Source organism: Didymosphaeria variabile (genome assembly GCF_027946475.1).
Source record: "Didymosphaeria variabile strain IMI 356815 chromosome Unknown scaffold_4, whole genome shotgun sequence".
Taxonomy (NCBI): domain Eukaryota; kingdom Fungi; phylum Ascomycota; class Dothideomycetes; order Pleosporales; family Didymosphaeriaceae; genus Didymosphaeria; species Didymosphaeria variabile.
The window spans coordinates 4659383-4680742 of record NW_026611623.1 but is presented as its reverse complement, the minus strand read 5'-3'; the positions used below and the strand labels follow the sequence as shown (position 1 = coordinate 4680742).

Sequence of the window (21360 nt, the reverse complement as noted above, 5' to 3'; positions counted from 1 at the left end):
CGAGGCACCGAGACCGGCGATAGCACGTCCCACAATCATAGTTGTTGAATTTTGAGCAACAGCGCTGATCAAACTTCCAAGTTCGAAGATGAGGATTGCCACCAGGAAAGCAGTTTTGAGGGGAAAGTATTTGTATACTTTACCCCACTGTGACTGGAACGCTCCGAGCGTCAGGAAATAGGCCGAGCCGTACCACGAGATATCCTGAAGTCTGCCGAATTGGTCGGTAATTCTTGGGATAGCGGTTGCAACAATGGTCTGAAGCGAGATGATTAGCGTACCAGCGTGTGATGCATGGGCAAAAGGTGAGTCTGCGAGAAACTTGGAGCGGTAGGACTCACCTGATCCAGAGAACAGAGGGTGATACTGAGCACAAGCGCAAGCATGATGAAGAACATTTCGACACCCTTCGGATATTCAATAGGTTTTTGCGGCTCATCCACGCCTTTTTCCTTGGTAGTAGGACCATCGTCTTCAAGGGTTTCCGGTTTCTCTACGCTATTGGCAGTTGAGGATGCCACAGTAGATGGTTCGTTGGAATCGACAGTCTGCTTTTCCTCAGGCTCGACCTGATGTGGTTTCTCTTCCATCGCTTCGAGCTTGCTGTCCTCTGGAAAGGAAGGGGGAGGTGTTGATCGAGACATGTGTGTTTGTCGTATGGCTCAATTGCTTCGGTTTGATATAAGACTCGGTGGACCTTGAAAACGCGGCCTCGAAGCAATTGGTGTGCGCTTAGATTATATAAAGAGGCTATCGTACGAAAGTAATGTTCGGGAGGTAGCGTTCAGAGAGGTACATGCCGTGATGCCCCAAATATCATTTGATTGTAGCTCCTGGCGCCCGTTTATTGGTCCATCCAGTGGCTGTGATGGAGCTAGACCTAATTCCATGCGCTGTTTAGTCTTAACGCCGAGCTAGTCCTAATTAAACGCCGCGAAGTCCGCGGACTTATAAGAAGTTGCGAAAGAAAGGGAGGAAACCAAGGAAGACGTTATGAGAATAGCTGCTACAGAAACAGCTAAGAAGGGAGGCAATGTTCAGTTGGGTGAAAATCTCGTTCTGGAACACGTAGTCGCGTAAATCTTCGAATCAAATGTTGACGCCCGACAATGAGACTTGATGAAAGGTATTGACGTAGTTCTTCTTTCCTTTTCTATTCTTTGCTTTTCCATTTTGTAATTTTCTCTTCAAGCATCCTGTGGCTAATTACCCTGTCTGCTGTTCTCGCTCCAGAACGGCAGCCCTGCTTCTAGTCTCGCAATACCGTACACAGACGAGCTGTCCAGCGATTCTCCAGCATACTCCCGAGCTTTCGTCATGCGGTTCTGCGCAGTCTCCAGCGTAGGCAGCTGGCAGCCCTTCTCCTCAGCAATGGCCAAGGCATGTCGGACATCTTTGGAAGCCAGGCTGACCGCGAAGCCTGGCGGCGTATCCAGCGGTGGCGCATATGCCCCGGACGTCATGCGCTTGGAGTAGCTCTCGAGAACAGGGCCGAACATGCCGCCAATGAACTCTTCCATGCGCGCTGTGCCCAAACCCGTCTTCTCGGCAAACACCTGCGCTTCAGCGATCAACTCTTGGAAGCCGATGACGAAGATGTTGCCGGAGATTTTGAGCAGGCTCGAGCTGTGGACGTCGGCACCCATGTTGATGATCTGGCGGCCCATTACGTCCTGGATGTAGGGGGATACCCGTGAGATCTGGTCCTGGGAACCCGCCATGGCGAAGATGAGCTTGCCGGCAGCGGCCACGGGGCTGGCACCAAAGACTGGCGAAGCAATGAAATGCGCACCTTTGGCTTTTAAAGCTTCGGCTACGGCGGAGCTCGTCGAGGGGTGCACTGTTGATGTGTCGATGAACAACTTACCATGGATGCTCTTGAGCGAAAGTGCTTGCTCCACCAAATCGTTTAGAACAGCATCATCGGAAATCTACAGTGCAGCAGCACGCCCATGTGAGTGTTTTCTGCAAGCCAGATGGGGTTTCTCGCTTTCCCGACTTACCATTGTGAAAATTACATCAGTCGACTCTACCACAGCTTTGAAATCCTCGACAGGCATGGCGCCTTGGGCTTTCAGTGTTTCGCCCCTCTTCAAGGTTCGGTTGCTATACACCAATGGTGGAGCACCGGTACTCTTGAGGTGATTCTGCAACCTTAGGGCCATGCCGATACCCATCGACCCTAGACCATACTATGCGATCGGGTCAGCCTCTAAGTTGGACGCGAGGTTTGGGTTCAACGGAGGTCGTTTTGGTGAGGGGAAAGATACATACCCATCCAATTCTGGGCGAAGACATGGTCTTGATAACGATGCTATAGATTTTGATGGAGGATGTATTTATTGGTCTTGTATCTGTCCTCTCACAAGATCCGATGGCATATATGTTCGTGTGCGTGTGTGGATATTTATGGGCCAAAACTACTGTTCGAAGTATGTAACTTTTCTCATCCGAATAATTTTTATCATCAAACCCTACTATCAATTATTCGTGTCTGACCCATAGATTGCGGCACTCTATTTGGTGGACCGCAGAAAGAGGGAAGGCGTACCGCGCTACGACCAGATACGCCGAATGCGGCTTCAGACGAGCAGCGGAGGTGGAGCTCCACTTTGTCCACGCGTCCACACTCCACACGCGCCCCGCGCCTTCTTTAGTCCTATCCACTAGTAGGAATAATGGAAATGACTCCACGGATTGCATAGGACTCCACGATCTTCTGGTCAGAAAGGGTCACGTGGACATCATCACTGATGACTGTTTAAAGCTAGCCCGCTACACTGGCCGTGGCATCCTGCATGGCGTTCGCCAGTGACGGTCCAATCATCCAAACTGCTCGGGCCCTGCAGATCCGTTGAATCAGCTCAACCAGCTCGGCATCACCCTCGGCGGTGATGTTGTCTGCATCAAATGACCATGGCCGATGGCGGGCAGCTGTCCCAGGGTCATGGTGTTGGTATTGTGGTCGGTCGCAGTGGGCCACCGTCTCCAAGATGGAGTGGAAGATAAGGAAGCTGGAACCGGAGGAGCGGTTGCTCAGCATGGCGTCGGACTTGGCCAATTTCTCGAGAATGTCGGCCTTTGCCACGCGCAGCGTCCGCCAAATGGTGAGGAGCAGCCGGTAACTGGCTGCTGTGATCCAGGGCAACTCGCGCATCGCTAACCCAGGGGTGAGCGTAGAGATAGTGAAGAGTGCACTGTTGAGGTCGTCGATGACGGCGAGCATGCCGTCGTGGCTGTTCTTATGCTGCTGGGTCGCGTGCGTGGTTCGCTTGAATGTGATGTAGCTGCCCATGGTTAAATGCGTCGCGGTGACCAGGCTGGCAAACACGCGGTTTTCCACGATACCGCCGACCAGGAGGTCGTCCGGCCGGCAGAGGCTCAGCTTGATCGACCAGATTAGGACTTGGCTTGCATGCCAGACCGATTGCTCCGGCTCCAGCATCGCGGCGCCTAGCCGCTCATTTACGACTTCGGATAGTACGCTGAGGGCAGAACAGACTTGCCGTGTCTGGCTCTGCGTCAGAATGTGGAAGGCCGACGGGTCGGCGGGGTTGGGCGGAAGCTGATAATAACACCGCGTAAAGTCCTTGACTAAGGCATCGAGATTGGTGAGGATACACATCATAGCGAAGGGTGAAGCCGCCAACATGTTGATCAGCTTAGGATCTGGCATTGCGGAAAGGAGCGACTGTGTGGCCGTAGACAAGAAGCCCTTGAAAGGGGTTTCGCCAATCTGAGAGGTGCCAGGAACGGACTCGCCGTGTTCTTGACAGCGTATCTCGTACCATACGCCGGCATTGTCGGCCTCCCACAATGACGCGGCAAGTGGAAGTTCCCAAAGACACTCCATGGTCGAGAGAAGGGGACGGATATTGGAGCACGAAAAGACGTGATGGTCCATGAGTAGCAGCGTGTAGATAGACAATTTCAACGATTCCTCGCTGATGTAGGTTTGCCACTGATTGGATACATCTAGAGGCTGCGATGCGACCAAGTCTTGCGTCTCAGCCTGCAACCACGCAGGTGAGCCGGGGAAGGTAGCAACCACTTGCTTAAGGAAGCCAAGATCCCGTACCGACTGTGCCCATTTTAAGTCAGTTGTATGTTTTCGAACAGACGGGCTTTCAAATAGGCTGAAATGCTAAACTTACATCGACGAGTGTTCTCAGCATCTTGCTAATCTGTTCTGCTTGCGCGACATCTTCCGTAAAGGCACCGTAGACGATGTGCAGGAGACAAGATTGCAGCATCCACGTGTTGCGCAGTTCTCGCCAGTCATAGGACGCCTAGAAAATCATCATAAGCGGCCTGGTGAAAATTCTTGAAGAGGTCTCCGATGTTTTCGGCGAGTTCGAGGTTGGGAACCTACACGACGGCTGAGCTCATCGACGCCTTGGCGCCAGAGATTTTGACTCTTCTGCACATATGCAGCTTTGCGATGACCAAGGCCGGATGTCTCTGCCGAGTACAATAGGCCAATGGCGACAACAATATCTAACAACAGCTTCGGTGGGGACGAAGTCCAAAACGTCGGCCGATGTATGATGGGCAGAGATGGATGGAAATAAGTGAAGTAGGCGGTTACATATGTACCTGTCGAAAAGGTGTCCTCCCTGGAGTCGCAAAATATCAGCGAAGGCAGTAGAAGAAACCTATACAAGGCGCATGCAAGGGTTTATAGTTGTCAGCTTACGGAGGCGTGGCAGAGTCTAAGAAATCATACGCGGCGCTTCGTGCGTCGTCGTAGTATGACGGTGTGGAGCCGGCTGCGGAAGTTGTCGCTACTGGTGGTGCTTCTGGGCTGTCAAGTGGCGGAGACATCTCGTCTGGGGTCACCTGCGGTATCATTTCATCTTCTATTGGTTCCTGATTCCGAGGTGGGTTGGAGCAACGCTCGATGTGGCGCTTGCAGACATCTCTTTGGTCAAGATACAGGTCAGCGAGAGAAAGTTCTTGAGCAATGCAGTCAGGGGTTTGGGCAGGGGAGCCGTAAACGGCTGTGCAGTTTTGGGGGTCAGGGATTATGTACTTTCTAGAAAATCGACAGTGACAATGTTGGCATTGATATATTCTGCGAGTCTCACCGCCGTGGCCTGTGGGAGGAATAAATTTCGGGTCAGCATTGCCTAGACGCATTGTGTACTGGAACGCCATGGTACACATACGGCTTCTCTTGTGCCGGTTCAAGTTTTCCTGTCATCAAAGATCAGCTTCCCCGTTCGGTAAGGATACACTGGTAAAGTGCAGCGTGCTGGACCGAGACATAAAGATAAAAGGGCTTGCTCTGCATACACTTCGTGTAAATCCCTTGGAGCAAATATTGCAGCTGAAGGGGCGCTCATTGGGGCTCATCTTTCGTTTCTCTTATCTTTTTCCGGATTGGCAGAAAATCACTACCGACCTGACGGAGTTGGCGCAATGAAACAACGTCGCTAAGTAGACTTGTGCCGACGGGGAGCCAGTGTCGCAAAACGAAGTTTTATGTAAGGTGACGTGTTGAGAAGGGCAGCAGCTTTATTGGCCTTATCAGCACAGGATGTGGGGAAGCGGAAAACGAAGGAACTAGATCGGGATCCCTGTCTACCCCAGTTTCCCGCTTACCATCTACACCCTAGTCGGTATCAGTGCTAAAAAATAGTTTGCATCCATACTGTGTTTGGCTTAGCTTGCCGAAGTCTTCTATTTTATCCTGATAAGACTATCTAGTGTTTTGTTGAGATAGTGAATAAACGCGACAGGATTCGTAGCAGCAAATCCTCTGCATGTATTAGAGTCGGCTTGTTCTTACGTCTGGAGAGTGAGAAGGGATCTAGTCAGCTCATCCGGATCGCTGCACACTGTCTATAGCCTTTGCTGTGTAGGCAAGGTTGTGGTAGTTCAGGCCGGCAATCGAAACGCGTGAGCTGTCGGCCATGTATACATGGTGAGTTTCTTCATCACAGAAGTTAGTGTAGGTTTGGATATTCAGATAGAAAGAGAAAGACATCATGTGAAGAGGATGAGAATGGAAATCCAGGGAGAAGGAGAGAGCTCAAGTCGCTTACTCTTCAGTTGCAAAACACGGTCCAAGGGCAACCCTAGGATGCAGAACATGCCCTTCTGCTGGATAATACGCTCCCAATCTCCGGGTGCTTTTAGCCGCACAAGTGCATCATACAGCTGCTGCCGCATTTCAGCAATACGGCCGCTCATGGTGCTGAGGTTCCTGAACCACTCGGCGCAGAGCTCAGCGTCGCCCAGCACAGCTGCCACGATGCGGGCACCAAAGGCCGGGGGATTGGATATTTCCACGCGGGTTAACTGGGCCAACTTGGACTCGACAGCCGTGGCAGCGGCGGACGTCTGCGTGATGAAATTTACCAGGCCAACGCGCTCGCCGTACAGCCCCATGTTCTTTGCAAAGGACGTGCAGATGGCCGCCTCGAGGCCGGCTTCGTTGACAAAGTGTCGGATGGCAAAGGCGTCGGCGTCGTAGTCTCCCGAGGTGATGCCCAGGTATGCCGCATCGAAGAGTGGGAAGAGCTTTCGGGACTTTGCAATGGTCGCCAGCCGTCGCCACTGCTCCTGGGTTGGATCGCAGCCGCTGGGATTGTGGGCGCAGGCATGCATCACAAATATGGAGCCGGGCGCTGCGGCCTCGAAGGTCTGTTCGAGCGAGGCAACGTCCAGCTTGCCCGTGGCTTCGTCGTAGTATCGGTAGCTCTGCACATAGAACCCGATGGCCTCGAAGACCTGCCGATGGTTGGACCAGGTCGGTTCTGTGATGTAGACGGTACACGAGGGGCCCAGGGCCTCATACAGCACCAGACCTGCCAGATGCAACGCGCCGGTGCCTGAGAGTGTCTGGCATGAGGCCACACGCTGCTCGGTCACTGCTGGCCCTGAATCCCCCAGCACAAGCTTTGTCGCTAGGTGCCGGAAGCTGGGAAGGCCCAAGATGGGGAGGTATTCATGATTGGCGTCCCTGATCTTTTCTTTGGCGCCTTGAACCGCCGGTAGAACCCACGGTTCGCCGTTGCCATCCTTGTACGTGCCTTGACCGAGATTCACCTTGTGCTCGCTGGTGTCTGCATTGTAGTCTTTGGTAAGCTCGAAAATGGCATCTAGGGGGGCGAAGGCCACATGCTCGAAGAATCCGGCAGGCGGAAGCTCAATCGAGCCCATCTTGTCTTTTAGATATGACCGCATTGAAGGGAGAAAGATAGTGGGTTAGTCTGATGAAGCGGTCTTTGCTTTCGTATTGGACTCGTAAGAGTGAGTAATTGCGCAAAGACAATCATTTACAAATATGAACCTCCACCAAAGACTGCACCTCTGAGCATAAGAGCACGCGAGCAGGATGTGTAACTGTCGCGGTTGTGGAGGGAGACGAGTGCATAGAGCCTTGAGGTGGTGCTCCACCTCCACATGCACACTGACGGCTGCAGCACGCAAAACTCGTCTAATTAACTGACTACATCCACTGTTGCAAGTTGCAATACGCAAACCTAATGGATCGGAATCATAGATCTCGGGCAAGAGTACTATAATAATACTGGATTGATGAGTCGGTCAGTACATCTCCAGATTTCAATTGCTATTCCATTCGCTTACGTACCCTGCTATCAGCATGACGACAACCGCCGCTAGCAAGCCCCCTTATGGTGTGTACACGCCCCTCGTCACCTTTTTCCACGAAGATGAGTCCATCGACTTTCCTGCCGTTGAGTCGCACGTCCGGCGCATGGCCGAGGCTGGCGTAGCCGGCCTCGTGCTGCAGGGCAGCAACGGCGAGGCACCGCATCTTGACCACGAGGAGCGGCAAGAGGTGATTACCAGGACCCGCTTGACGCTGGACAGCCTGGGCTACGAAGACACCAAGCTCATCGTGGGCTGCGGCGCTCCGAGCGTCCGCGAGACGCTCATATAACTCGCCGAGGCCAAGGCAGCGGGCGCGGATTTCGCCCTCGTGCTTCCTCCGGCTTACTGGGCGCCTGCTATGGCGCCTGCCGTCGTCGAGAGCTTCTTTAGCGCTGTAAGGAGACTACAAACATCTTTTTCTCTATTCTGATGCTGAATCATACGCAAAAAGGTCGCGGAGGCTTCGGAACTGCCGTTTCTGATTTATAACTTTCCCACAGTGGCATCAGGCATTGACATCTCTTCCGATGCCATCATTCGTCTGGGTAAAAAACATCCTGGCATCATTGTTGGGTGTAAGCTCACGTGCGGTAACCTGGGGAAGCTCCAGCGCATATGGTCGAGTCTGCCAGAGGATTCGTTTGCCGCCTTCGCGGGCAAGTCGGATTTTATGCTGCCAGGCTTAGTCGCAGGGTCGAATGGTGTCATCGCGGCGCTTGCCAACGTCGTGCCCATGACTCACGTCCAGCTTCTAGATCTTTGGAGCGAAGGCAAGTTAGATGAGGCGCGCAAGCTGCAGTCCAAGTTGAGCAATGCCGACGGGGCGCTGCAGAAGGTTGGGGTGGCCGGCGTCAAGGCGGTTGTGTCTCACTTTTTTGGCTATGGGAGTGGAAAGGCAAGGAGGCCGCTGGGTACCACCAGTGTCCAGTCCTTGAGTGAAGAAATCTGGGGACCTATTGCAGAGGTTGTGGAGCTGGAGAAGATGATCAAGTGAACAAAAGTTTTATATCTTCTTTAACACATTATCCATTTCTTTCGCGTGGATTAAGATACCTCGTATGAACTGCCCTCGTCTTCCTCTTACGTTTCACAACAAGAACCCTCAATATACACGAAGGAAAGGATCTACAGCAAAACCCGACTCTCCCGCATGGATCATCAGAGTGAGAGAGTCGGGTTTTGGCCATAGCCGCCGCCGCCTGGTGATTCGATAACCAAGCGATCGCCCGGCTGCACCTGAACCGAGTTCTTACCACCAATGGAGATGCGCGCGCCGCTTGCCTTGACCCAGGTATTGACGCCGCGCCGGCCTTCCTGTCCGTTATTCATGCCATACGGACCTATGCTGCGGCGCTCCGAAAGCATCGACGCCGACATGGCCATGCGAAATTCGACATCGCGGATGACGCCGTCGCCGCCGCGGAACTGGCCAGCACCACCGCTATCAGCTCGCAGCCCAAACTCGCGGAGCACGACGGGATATCTACGCTCAAGCGACTCAGGATCTGTTATACGTGTGTTGGTCATGTGGGTGTGCACGCCGCTCGTACCGTGCCACGAGGGACCGGCACCGCTGCCGCCAGCAATGGTCTCGTAGTAGCCGAAGCCCCCTTCGCCATCGATGCCAAAGGTGAAGTTGTTCATGCAACCCTGACTGGCAGCGCAGACCCGAAGGGCCTTGAAGATGACGTCCACGATACGCTGGCTGGTCAGCACATTGCCGGCGCACACGGCTGCTTCGAAACTGGGCTTTAGCAACGAGTTATCGGGAATCAGAAGCTTGATGGGCTTAATGCAGCCATGGTTGAGTGGGATGTCAGTTTCGACCATGCACCGCAGCGCATACAGTGTCGACGAGTGTGTGATGGCCATGGGCGCATTCCAGTTGCCGTAGACCTGTGGACCAGTGCCGGTGAAGTCTAAAGTGGCCGAGCCGTCATCGTCAATGGTGATCTTGAGACAAATCGGTGTACCGTCGTCCATATAATCGACCGCCTCGATCGGTTGGTCCTGGAACTTGGCCGACAAGCTCTTGAAGAGATTGCGGACCGCCAGCTCCGCAGAGTCCTGAATGGCCCGCATGTAATTCTGCACCACGCTCATAGTGTACTCTTGCACGAGCATGCGTACCAAGCGAATACCGCACTGGTTTGCCGCCACCTGCGCCTTGACATCGGTAACATTGTCCTGGAAACGCCGTGAGCCACTGGAGCCCGGGTATTTGGCGGGCTCGACGCACAAGATGCGTTCGAGCTCAACATCTTCGAACTTCCCGTCGCGCACCAACAGGAAGCTATTGAACACAGCGCCTTCCTCCCACAAGTACTTGGACGTGGGAGGCATGGAGCCGGGTAGGATGCCACCAACGTCAGCATGGTGACCACGCGAGGCAGTCCAGAAGACGATGTCCTTGCCATCAGCGTCAAACACCGGGGTTATGACGGTAAAGTCCGGGAGGTGGACGCCCCCGTACTGCGGTGAGTTGGAAAGCAGTACATCGCCGTCCTTGAGCTTACCCTGCCACAGCTCAATCTGGCTCTGCACGGCGTAGGCCATACTGCCGATCATAGCGGGCACATGGGGGGCAGTGGCTACCAGGAATCCGTCTGGGTTGAAGATGGCACAGCTGAAATCCAGCCTTTCCTTGATGTTGGCACTCACACTGACCTTCTGCAGCACTTGACCCATTTGCTCGGCCACACCATAGAAGCGGTGGCGGAAAATGGAAAGCTGCACTGGATCAACGACAGCGGCACTCAGCTGTGGCTTCGGCGGCGGGAGCACTTTGAGGACCAGGTTGTCGCCATGCAGTATCGCAGTTGAGCTGGGGTTGACGACGATGGTTTGCGTCTTGTCCACAATGAGGGCCGGGCCCTGGACCTCGAAGCCCTGGCGCAGGGACTGAAAGAGGTAGCTTGGCGTCTGTTGCCATCCGAGGCGACCAAAGTAGACATTTTGCACAGAGTTGGACTTGATTAAGCCCTTCTCGACGGGGGTTTGGTGGGGCAAGGTGGTGCTGGCGCTGACAGTGTCGTGCAAGTAGCGGCCAATGGCGCGAACCCGGATGACATCGACATAAATGCTGCGGCCAACGGGGGTGAAACCGAATTGATGGTGGTGGGCATCGATGAAGGCCTGGCGGGCATCCACAGCCTCGTCAGCTGGTATGGTCATGACGGTCTCGCTGCCATCGTAGCGCATGCTGAAGAACCGGCGCACCTCGACAACAGGGAAGCGCACCATGGACGGGTGCTCCCTGGCCAGCTCGGCCAGACCATCGAGATGGCTGTAGATGACGTCGCGGGCGCTGTCAAGATCTTTTGCACAGGTGCGCTGCTCATCGCGGACGACGTCGGCCAGGCCAATGCCGTAGGCGGAGAGGATAGAGGAGTACTTGTGAATGAACACCTCGCGGATGCCCAGGATCTCTGCTATGGCGCAAGCATGTTGGCCGCCGGCCCCGCCAAACGAGGCCAGGCGGTGCTTGGCGGCGTCGTGGCCGCGTGCTTCAGTGAGGCTGCGGATGGGTCCACACATGGCTTGGTTGGCCACTTCCAGGAACCCGTGCGCCACCTCCTCCCAGCTGAGGGACTCGCCCGAATCTTTGTTAATGAGGATGGTCAATTCTTGGAATTTTTCAAGGACCAGATCACGATCCAAGGGCTCGTTCTCATTAGGGCCAAACACAGAAGGGAAGTGTTCAGGAACCAGACGACCCAGGGCTAGGTTAGCGTCCGTGACCGTCAACGGGCCGCCCTTGCGGTAGCAGGCAGGGCCAGGTTGTGACGAAGCACTCTCAGGCCCCACGCTCAGCAGCCCGTTACGCCAGTCCAGGATGCTCCCACCGCCGGCGGCAATCGTGTTGACGTTGAGTTGCGGCACGTGGATGGGGATGCCGGCCGTGCTAGTCTCGTATATGTGGTCGAATTGGCCGTCGTAGCGGCTGACGTCGGTGCTCGTGCCTCCCATATCGAAGCCTATAACGGGCTGCTGGAGCTTCGCGTCAAAGCAGGTTCTAGAGTAGCCCACGACGCCGCCGGCGGGGCCCGATAGGATGGATCGTAGGCCAGACAGCTCCGAGGATGGCACGAGGCCACCGTCAGACTGCATGAACTCGATTCTAGTGCCGCTGTTCTCTAGGCCTGGGAAGCTGGCCGTGAACTGCTCCAGATATCTTACAATCTCTGGGGTCAGATAGGCGTCGACCACCGTTGAGTTACCGCGGGGGACCATCTTGGATCGTTGAGATACTTGGTGAGAGAGCGAGATATTTTCGAACCCAATCTCCTCGGCCAACTTCTTGATCTGCAGCTCGTGATTTGGAAACAGGTACGAGTGCATCAACACAACGGCTATGGACCGGTAGCCTTGTGCATATACAGATTCCAGAAATTGCTGCGTCGCTGTTACATCAAGAGCCTTGAGCAGCTGGACCTTTTCTCCAGACGTGCCCACAATCGTCTCCAATGGCGTCGGACTCGACAACTCTAGCCGCCGCAAATCCGAATCAGCGCACGTCTCGGGAACCACCCGCTCGTCAACTTCAAAGACGGTCGAGTACAGAACTTCGGGTCGGCGGATGGACAAATCGAACATGAAAGGACGAGACTGATTGCCAATCACCAGAACATCTTTAAAACCCTTAGTGACTAGCAATGCGGTTTGCTCTCCCTTCCTCTCCAATAGGGCATTGGTGGCTACTGTCGTACCCATACGGATCCATTCTGCATGGCGAAAAGGTTAGTCACATGTCCAGCATTCTCCGAGAGGGATTTGAACACATACCTACTGCACTAAGATCTAGTTCTGCACCTCTTGGGATTGTCGTCTTGTGGAAGATTTCCAGCACTCGCCGAATAGCCTCCGTGGGCGCATCTGAGTAGTTTTTCTTATCCACAGAGAGAATCTTGATGACGATGTCCTCTTCATCAGGCCTCGTGGCGATGCAGTCCGTGAAGGTACCACCACGATCAATGCTGATGCGGAGCGGCGCATCTGTCGCTGAAGGCATGGTGATTAACCAACGATACGCGGGAATTATCGCGGTTCGAAGGACGCGAAAAAGGTCAGATGGGTATCAATCTCCTGTCTGGGGGAGGGATCGTTGACCCAGCTGGTGCAAAGTTATGTGGCACATAAAAGTACAAATAGTCGGACTAGCTAACATGTATTCCCAAGAGCAGATTCAGGTATATGTAATGAGCCGCATTCATCGAGTTAGTCGTCCAAATTCGTAAGAAGCTCAGAGGTGCAGTCGTTAAAGGACACCCAGAAGTCGCCAGCTACTGCTTGTCACGACCCGTCTGCACCATAGCGATCCCCCTCCATGGTGGCGCATAGATTAGCAAACGACTGGAATGGTAGAGGCGCCGACTGCTAGGGGCGGTGGCAGTAGCGGCGGAGGTGGAGGTGGATAAGAGGATGGGTGGAGGTGGAGTGGAAGAACGGTGGAGGTGGAGGTGGAGGTGGACATTGCTTGGCGACCCACTTGATCCGCACACTAGTACCCATGTGGTTGGTACACCAACCAAAGAGTGATCACACTATTGATGGGCATGCGGTGCTCCTCCCGGTTTGGGACTTCATATTTGCGTGGAGATCGACTCGACCCTTTCCACCGTCGTTCGAACCTTAAAGCCAGATAGCGACAAAGGTCTTCAGTAACGACGAAATTTTCTTATACCTTTGATTAATCAAGATATACCATAGGTATCTTCGCATCAACCTGGTTTTCGTCGTTGCAGGTGTTGTTATACCCGGGCACTCGGGATACAGACATCAGCACAAAAGAGCCTTCGTCATGGGTTCTATTAGTATCACCGTGCCGACTCTCTCCACCGATAACCCCACCGATAAGCTGGGTGAGGTGAAGCCCTTGAAAGACATCCGAATCAATGTCAAGTCAACAGACTTTGTGGAAGACGCGAATAGAACAGGCTACACCATCATTGAGGAACCGAGCAGAAGTAAGCGTCAATTGCGAATTCTCTGTGTCGGTGCTGGTGCCAGCGCCATCAACTTTGCCCACGAGGTGCAGGAGAGCGATCTCGACTTGGATCTTGTCTGCTACGAGAAAAACGATTCCGTTGGGGGTACCTGGTATGAGAACAAGTACCCAGGCTGCGGATGTGATATTCCGTCTGTCAATTACCAGTTGTCCTGGGCTCCTTCAGCAGAGTGGACATCCTTGTATGTCTCCCCAATTGTTACAAGACCAATAATTACCACTGACACTAGAAATTGTAGCTACTCAAGTGCATCCGAGATCTTGGCTTATTTTAAGGGTGTTGTGGATGACTATGGCCTCATGCGCTACATAAAGTTATCACACCGCGTAGTAGGTGCCTTTTGGAATGAGGAGGAGAAGATGTGGCACGTCAAAATCCAGCGAGGAGATGATCCCAATGATGTGTTCGAGGACAAGGCCCACGTTTTTATCAACGCGACAGGCGTTCTCAACAAATGGAAGTGGCCTGCAATCAAAGGCCGCGAGCTTTTCCAGGGACCAATGTTGCATAGCGCAAACTGGGATTACTCGATTGACCTTAAGGGCAAGAAGGTTGGAGTCATCGGTTCTGGCTCGTCGGCAGTTCAGATTGTGCCCAGTATCCAACCGAGTAAGTCATTTTAGGCTCTCACAAACTCAATTAAGAACATTGGGTCTTGCTAATGCTTTCCTCAAACAGTCGTCGGCAAAATGGAGTGCTTCATCCGCAGCGCTGGCTGGGTGACGGCCGGCTTCGGCCAGCGTTTTGCAGGCAAGAATGGTAGCAACTTTGAGTACTCAGAGGAACAGAAAAAGATCTTGGCTACGGACCCTCAAAAGTATCTTGCCTACCGCAAGAAAATCGAGTCAGAGCTCAACTCGCGGTTTCGATTCATCTTGAACGGCTCCAAGGAGCAGCAAGACGCTCGCGCAGTAAGATAACCCCATGTCGTGTCTGTGATGACCCAGCAGATGGGCTAACCGTGGGAACGCTCTGTACAGTTTGCCGAGAAGGAGATGCGCCGCAAATTGGCCTCCAGGCCGGAAATCGCCGACGTCATGGTGCCAAAGAACTTTGCTGTAGGATGTCGTCGACCAACTCCAGGTAATGGCTACTTGGAGGCTCTGTGTGAAGATAACGTTACAGTCGTGTCTACATCCATCCAGGAAATCACAAACAAGGGAATCCTTACTACAGACGGTGTAGAGCACGAGTTCGATGTCATCGTTTGCGCTACAGGCTTCGACGTCAGCTGGAAGCCTGCGTATCCCACTATCGGCCGAGACCAAAAGAGTCTAAGTGATGAGTGGGACGGCCAACCTAGCACCTATTTGTCCGTCACCGTGCCTCACTTCCCGAACTATCTTATTTTCAACGGACCCCTACGGGCCTTATGGTCACGGAAGTTTCCTGCCAATCACCGAGCTTTTGGCCAAGCACTTCATCAAGATCTTCGACAAGATGTCCTCTGAGGGCGTCACTTCGTTTGATCCTAAACAGGAAGCTGTGAACGATTTCATTCAGCACCGCCGCCAATTTCTGCCCCGTACGGCGTGGTCGTCCCCGTGCCGCTCCTGGTTCAAGCAGGGTACAGTAGATGGCGAGATCATGATGTGGCCTGGCTCGCGTATACACTTTTTCGAGACTATGCAAAATCCACGCTGGGAGGACTATAATCTCAGCTACACGACTACCAATCGATTTGGTTACTTTGGCAACGGTTTCGCTGCCCGCGAGTTCAGTGGGCAGGACCTTAGTTGGTACATCGGTATGCTGGAAGGTGGTGATCTTCAGCCAGAATTACCCGATGAGGATTTCGCCGAGTTCATGGTGCAATCACAAACCGACTGATCGGTATTTGCGAGGATTGAGGGTGTCAGTGTAACGACTACTATAGCATATATTCATCTTCTGATTCTTTTTTTTTGTGCTATGATAGATTGGTCTAATCGCATGAATATCATACGGTGCTGAAGGTTGATATGAGCAAGGCCCAATATAATAACGGCATAGGGGACATTGGCTAGTCTCTGAATCACCTGACTTTACAGGCCCTGGCTTGCAAAACATTGGTACATCTCCCCTAATCTCGTCACAGCACCTTTATGTTACCAAATATGCGATGTATATTCAGTTAGAGATAGGCAGGGCCTCGATAAAGATAACAAAGCATTGCATGGGTGAAACCCATGCGGAGGATATCTTAAAAAGCAATCAATTATACATAGGCCTTCTCACGTTCACACCGTGTTGTATTCACATACTTATTTAGTCCATATCAAGCATTGCTTCGCTCGTAGGTGTGAAGCGGAACAAATTAATCAACACGCATGAAGAAGCCATCAATGTCCGCAAAGTATGAAGGAATAAAGTTCCCAGTCTATGTCGCATTCTTGAGCTAACTATCGAAAACAAAGACAATACATCCCAGTGTATCGGGACTCACAGATATCCACACACTTGCCCGCCTTATCGTAACAAAGCCGCCCAATATGCTTACAGTATGTAACGGAAGTGAGTTTGCTCAAAATCAGTGAGACCCATGAACTTAGCTCTCTCCACTTCCTCGGTTACTTCGGCAGTACCGGACTCAGCCTGAACGCGGTCGCGACGCTTGTTCTCCCTCCAGTTCACTACGCGAATGAGAAGGAGCACGCACGCCGAGGCACCATACATGACGGCCATCAGCAGCTTTCCAGTATAGTACTCGGGGGCCTGGCTGGATCGGAAGGTTTGAGGACCAATCCAGTTACCGGCACCGTAGGCGAGGATTTGTAGACCGTTCACGGTGGCCTTCTTGGTGTATCCGAGGGTGTTGTTGGATATCATCACCATGACGAGTCCCCAGGAGGCGCCAGCAACGCTAGTCATGTAATAGCCAACAAGCAAACCAGCCTTAGCATCCTGGGGAAGTGCAATCATGAAGACACCACCCACCATAGCGAAGAGGATGGCTATGCCCGCATAAAGTGATCTGTCCCTGTACTTGTCGGAGAGCCATGTGAAAAGAAGCTTGCCACCGAGATCGAAAACACCAGCTGGGGCGCCCAGAAGTAAGGCCAAGCGGGGACCGAAGCCAAAAGACTTGATGGTGAGAGAGCCGAAGGTCGTGATACCACCGTTGGGGATGTTCATGAGGAGCGAGAATAGCACGTAGAGATATGTCCGAGGGTCCTTGAAAGCTTCGAAGAATTGGTACCATTGCCAGGTGCGATTACCCATGCCCTGAAAATTGCCTCGGATGCGCTCCACGGCGATTGATTTCTCCTTTTCGTTCAAGAAGCGAGCGTTCAGCACGCTATCGGGCATGAACCAGAAACAGAAGACACCGGTGACGGTGGTGATCAAGCCCAGCATGAGGAAGAGAATCTTCCAAGGGGCGATAGCAGCGTTTGTAATCCCGGATAATCCATAGCCGACAGCAGACATGATGATGAGCGTGATGCCGTTACATGAGAGCCAGTAGCCAACACGGCGGCCTTGCTCACCCTGCTTGAACCACATTGAGGTGATGAGAACAAAGGCCGGAGTCACCGTGGCTTCGAACATACCGAGGAAGAATCGGACCACTAGGAGGCCAGCATAATTGGAGACGACCGCGTGGAGCGTCAATACAATTCCCCAGATGATGACATTGAACGAAGTGTACTTGGCGATGGGCAGGCGACGGAGCAGATATGTAGTGGGAAATCTGTGAAGCCCAAGATTAGTGTTTGTCTTGGTGATCGCGATGGTATTTGAGTGACCTACTCGTAGAAGATGTAACCGGCGTAGAAAATACTGGATGCCCAACTATATTGCTGGGAGTTGGGATCGAGGTGGGTATCCTCTCGGATGCCCATCAAAGAGGCGTAGTTGAGACTGATCTTGTCGGCAAATTGAATAGCGTAGATCCAGCACATCAAGGGCAGGATGTAGAGATCAATCTTCCGAAGGACCGATGCTGCCTCCTCGGAACTAAAATGCACAATTTCGCCGCCAGCCACAGCCATGGCAGGGTCAATGTCTTGTGGCGCAACCTTCTCCTGAAACGAGGCTACACCGATGCTAGGCACCCTAGAAATTTCAGGTACCCCATAATCAGGCTCCTTGTGGAGCCCCGCGTCTGGCCGCCCTTTGTGGGGTTCCACTTGTTGAGATGGAGACACATGCTCGTTCGCTGCCATTGCGGACGAATCCGTTGCAGTTCGACTGCAGTGATAGAAGTTGAAGTTGAAGTTGCCGATGATCTGAGAGGATGGACAAGTCACAAAAGGTGCCAGGAAAGCCAATACAGCGGCTGAACCAGGCACAATGTCGGTGGCGAGAAGAGCCCAGGAGATTTATCTATACAAGTTGTGACGATGATTGGCGTTGTCTCCAGGTTTCAATCGACGGCACGCCAGACTTTATCTCCTCCCCAATCTTCACCGTCGCTTAGCAGCACGCGTCACGGCATGGGCTCCTTGGTTCCAAGTTGTTGTGGTGGCTGGGCCAGGTCCTCTGCGATATCTGGTATCTAGACGCTATCTTGAAGCGTGCTTGGCGGGTGACTATGTGATGGAGCTCCACCGCGAAGCGGGTGGAGGTGGAGATAAGGTTCGACCCGGAGATAAGACGTAAGTACTAGTCATTTCGAAAGCTCTCCAATCCGGAACCCATGTCGGACGCCCTGCAATGTGTCCGTTCTGTGTCTTATTGTGCCAGCTTAAGGATAATATGCCAATTGACCCTCGGGTTACCACAGCCTTTCCCGTATACATAAAGTTGTCTTCGACCGACAAGCCATGATCCACGTTCAGCACCTCCTGGCACACCCATGACCCCGAAGACCTGATGTTGAAGGTCCCTCGCATGAGAATAGAAGCTTCTCGGGAGAAGCTGTTGTATCGTCGCCACTTCAGCTACTCAACTAGCCTTTGCTCTCGAGTTAAACATGCGATATCCAGCATTCGCCAGAAGAACCACCGCACTCTCGAGCACATATATCCTAATATGCACAACATGAAAAAAGAGAAGCGGCAGCACAACAGCCGACCCAGCAACGTGTATCTTGTAAAACCATCGATAATTCCTGCGGCGGAAGAATTGCGCGGAAGTGATTACGATGATGAAAAAGCTACCCGCGCTGATCAATGCCACTATGATGAAAGATTTTTTGATGCTGTCCAAAAATATGCCGAAGTGCACGAAAAGATAACTGTATAACGATATGTGCAGGGCAAAAAGTGCAATGATGATGTTTCCAGTGACTTTATGCAATGACATATTTAGTCTGTAGGAATGCTTGAGCTGGCGTGTCGCGGACAGGAGGTAGTGGATCGGTAGTTGCGAGGCTGCGATAAGACCAAATCGCTTAGTGAGCTGTAAGTAGTCTATGTTCGTAAGCATCCGTTCGTCTGTGTGAGAGGGATATATTCGCTCACCTGGTGCAGTCTCAGCGACGCACAGGTATCCTAGCCATGCAGTATAGGCTAACCCAAAGATCCACTGTCCATATGTGCCGTATCCCTTCGTAATCTCTGTCCCCAACGCAATCTGTAAGTCTCTTGCAGCACGAGCCAGTGCGGTTGAGGCGCTGTTCTGAGGATAGTTTTTCTGGAGTCTCTTGATTTGGTCCGAAGCTACCAAGGCGCCGATGGCAACGCTGAGGTGAACTATAATCTGCGAGATCTGGGCTAGGTTCGCGTACTGGTCTAAAGCCACGCGTCGCTGCACAACAAGCTCCGGCGTTTTGCTAAGAAATTTGTACGCGTTCATGCTGATGGTTGATGCTGTTGACTTCGAGAGCAAAGAGCAGCGTTGGAAGAAAAGGACAGTTTGGAAAGCCGTAAAACACGTGACATGTCTTAAACATATGTCGCGACTAAGCCAGTTGTACGCTCGCTATGAAGTCGTGACCGAAGATTGGTAATCACAGTTTTCAGATGACGCTTTCGGCCCCCACGTCTTTGACCTCCACAAGCCGCGCGGGACGACTCACTAAGGCGGAAACAATTACTTACACAGTAGGCCGCGCGCACACCTCTTCCAGATCCCGCGCGGTCCAGCGCCTCAATTTCCACTTCAGCTAAAATCTATGCATCAAGAAATCGTTTCAATGAAACTCGGCATGCACTTCCCTGAGTGACAGATTACGGTAGCTGGAGCGTGAACAGCCTACAGCATGCAATACTCTCCGACGGGATATCCATGCATTCAATGCCTATTGATACTGGTTACGAGGCTAATCAAAGATAACATTTGACTCCCTCATACGTCTTTGAGTTATACCAAGCACATGGACGACCCACTGGAGAGCAGTGCATGATGCAAATCTTAGGCTGCGCAGGTAAGCACTGTACGCCATTGCCGTCCCTCCGGTTGAGTTCAACAGTAATTCTCACATAGATAGGAAAATTGATCTTGATACCATCGGCAGCCAAGTATCGTTACCGTAGACAAAGTCGCGCGTTGACGTGCCACTAGTTGTGCAATTAGAACACATGGCAACGATATAAACCCATGCTCCCTACTCGCTCGCTCGCTCACACTTGTGAATAAGCTACTCAAGTTCTGTGGATAGGTTCCACACTCGTCGTTATAATGTTGCACTCAGTACGTAAGAATTCTCCAGCAGGTCAGCAATCGATGTAGACGTGGTGCTTGCTCAAAGAGATTGCATGCGTGACTATGTGGATGACTATCGGGTACCAGAGGTCTTGCTCTTGACATTTATGATAAATTGCGATTGCGTTCAAGTTCTGTATTGACGGTTGACCGCATAGCATTATTCTTTTCTAAAACTTGACGTAACCTTGTCCCTTAACAAAAGTAGCGTGCCATGGGACTTCTCCGTCTCCGCTCGCGAGCTGAAAGTAGAAATCGGCATGCGCGTCGCCGTCAATCTGCATGCCCTTGATGCTGCCATCTATGTTACGCTCATCGGCGTAGAAAAACCTGCCCGAGTATTAGTTATAATTTATTCCATAAGGCCAAAGTTGAACCCACCGGTAACCCTGCTTGGAATAGCGAGTGTCTGCCGCACCAAGAAGGTAGCTAGTAGCCGACTTGCCAACACCCAAGGTCGTCGTGAGCAGCATTGGGGCGATCCAAGTGTTAAGCTTGTTGCCAGTGTATATGAAAACCTTCTTGGTGTCCCCTGTGAGTGTCTCCCAGCCCTTAATAGCTTCTTTAGCAGCCGCGTAGACAGACACGGTGTTGGTGTTGAGATCGGTGGCAAGGCTTTCGGTAGGAATAGAAAACAGGTCGTCGCCCGCAGGGGGAGTGAGGGCGGCGGCATTGTAGACGATGACGCTTGGGGCACTTTGGAACTCGGCTTTGACTGCATCAAAGACGGCTGAGAGCGACGAGGGATTGGACAAGTCTGCTTTGACAGACAAATAACCCTCGGCAGCCTTCCCGTCGGCAGCTTTGCGAGATGTAATAGCCACAGAATAGCCTGCGTTTGCGAAATTTTTGGCAACGGCGGCACCAACCCTCGGGCCTGAGCCAAGGATGAGGGCAACGGGCTTAGAAGACATGGTGTGGTCGTGAGACCTGGCGGAAAGTGATCGAGGGATCAAGAACGTGCTCGTTGTTGCTGGAAGTGCAATGCTTCAACATTTCGCGGGACACTTGACGACGTTTATACGCAGACATCATCCTCCAAATGCACTTTAGCCTGACCAACAGAAGTCTCCCCCAGAGCGCTGTGTCAGTCACGTGAGCCATTGAAAGCCCAACAGTAAGACCTAGGCCGGACCCACAAGCCGCGCGGGTGGCGCATCTG

The 21360-nt window shown here is 52.6% G+C and overlaps 11 protein-coding genes across 11 annotated transcripts; 4 read left to right on the top strand and 7 right to left on the bottom strand.

Annotated features, from left to right (window-relative positions):
• Positions 1–1202: 1202 nt before the first annotated feature.
• N0V89_006442 (uncharacterized protein) lies at positions 1203–2060 on the bottom strand (the record flags this gene model as incomplete). The annotated part of the gene is made up of 2 exons (XM_056215212.1): positions 1203–1931; positions 2055–2060. The coding sequence occupies 2 exons, from the start codon at positions 2058–2060 to the stop codon at positions 1203–1205; spliced, it is 735 nt and encodes a 244-aa protein (XP_056072479.1).
• Positions 2061–2767: 707 nt separating this feature from the next.
• Positions 2768–4253, bottom strand: N0V89_006441 (uncharacterized protein; the record flags this gene model as incomplete). Its single annotated transcript, XM_056215211.1, has 2 exons — positions 2768–4081; positions 4155–4253. 2 exons carry the CDS (start codon positions 4251–4253, stop codon positions 2768–2770), a joined length of 1413 nt encoding a protein of 470 aa, XP_056072478.1.
• Positions 4254–5988: 1735 nt separating this feature from the next.
• Positions 5989–7191, bottom strand: N0V89_006440 (uncharacterized protein; the record flags this gene model as incomplete). Its single annotated transcript, XM_056215210.1, has 1 exon — positions 5989–7191. The coding sequence occupies one exon, from the start codon at positions 7189–7191 to the stop codon at positions 5989–5991; it is 1203 nt and encodes a 400-aa protein (XP_056072477.1).
• Positions 7192–7545: 354 nt separating this feature from the next.
• On the top strand, positions 7546–7912 carry N0V89_006439 (uncharacterized protein; the record flags this gene model as incomplete). Its single annotated transcript, XM_056215209.1, is given in 2 exon segments — positions 7546–7553; positions 7570–7912. The coding sequence occupies 2 exon segments, from the start codon at positions 7546–7548 to the stop codon at positions 7910–7912; spliced, it is 351 nt and encodes a 116-aa protein (XP_056072476.1).
• Positions 7913–8781: 869 nt separating this feature from the next.
• On the bottom strand, positions 8782–12336 carry N0V89_006438 (uncharacterized protein; the record flags this gene model as incomplete). Its single annotated transcript, XM_056215208.1, is given in 2 exon segments — positions 8782–12320; positions 12333–12336. 2 exon segments carry the CDS (start codon positions 12334–12336, stop codon positions 8782–8784), a joined length of 3543 nt encoding a protein of 1180 aa, XP_056072475.1.
• Positions 12337–13132: 796 nt separating this feature from the next.
• On the top strand, positions 13133–14254 carry N0V89_006437 (uncharacterized protein; the record flags this gene model as incomplete). The annotated part of the gene is made up of 2 exons (XM_056215207.1): positions 13133–13137; positions 13333–14254. 2 exons carry the CDS (start codon positions 13133–13135, stop codon positions 14252–14254), a joined length of 927 nt encoding a protein of 308 aa, XP_056072474.1.
• A 66-nt stretch (positions 14255–14320) lies between these two features.
• Positions 14321–14551, top strand: N0V89_006436 (uncharacterized protein; the record flags this gene model as incomplete). The annotated part of the gene is given in 2 exon segments (XM_056215206.1): positions 14321–14325; positions 14341–14551. The coding sequence occupies 2 exon segments, from the start codon at positions 14321–14323 to the stop codon at positions 14549–14551; spliced, it is 216 nt and encodes a 71-aa protein (XP_056072473.1).
• Positions 14552–14912: 361 nt separating this feature from the next.
• N0V89_006435 (uncharacterized protein) lies at positions 14913–15461 on the top strand (the record flags this gene model as incomplete). Its single annotated transcript, XM_056215205.1, is given in 2 exon segments — positions 14913–14916; positions 14935–15461. The coding sequence occupies 2 exon segments, from the start codon at positions 14913–14915 to the stop codon at positions 15459–15461; spliced, it is 531 nt and encodes a 176-aa protein (XP_056072472.1).
• Positions 15462–16106: 645 nt separating this feature from the next.
• N0V89_006434 (uncharacterized protein) lies at positions 16107–17039 on the bottom strand (the record flags this gene model as incomplete). Its single annotated transcript, XM_056215204.1, has 2 exons — positions 16107–16979; positions 17031–17039. The coding sequence occupies 2 exons, from the start codon at positions 17037–17039 to the stop codon at positions 16107–16109; spliced, it is 882 nt and encodes a 293-aa protein (XP_056072471.1).
• Positions 17040–17356: 317 nt separating this feature from the next.
• On the bottom strand, positions 17357–17688 carry N0V89_006433 (uncharacterized protein; the record flags this gene model as incomplete). Its single annotated transcript, XM_056215203.1, is given in 2 exon segments — positions 17357–17666; positions 17684–17688. 2 exon segments carry the CDS (start codon positions 17686–17688, stop codon positions 17357–17359), a joined length of 315 nt encoding a protein of 104 aa, XP_056072470.1.
• Positions 17689–20539: 2851 nt separating this feature from the next.
• N0V89_006432 (uncharacterized protein) lies at positions 20540–21233 on the bottom strand (the record flags this gene model as incomplete). Its single annotated transcript, XM_056215202.1, has 2 exons — positions 20540–21128; positions 21229–21233. The coding sequence occupies 2 exons, from the start codon at positions 21231–21233 to the stop codon at positions 20540–20542; spliced, it is 594 nt and encodes a 197-aa protein (XP_056072469.1).
• Between the last annotated feature and the right edge of the window lie 127 nt (positions 21234–21360).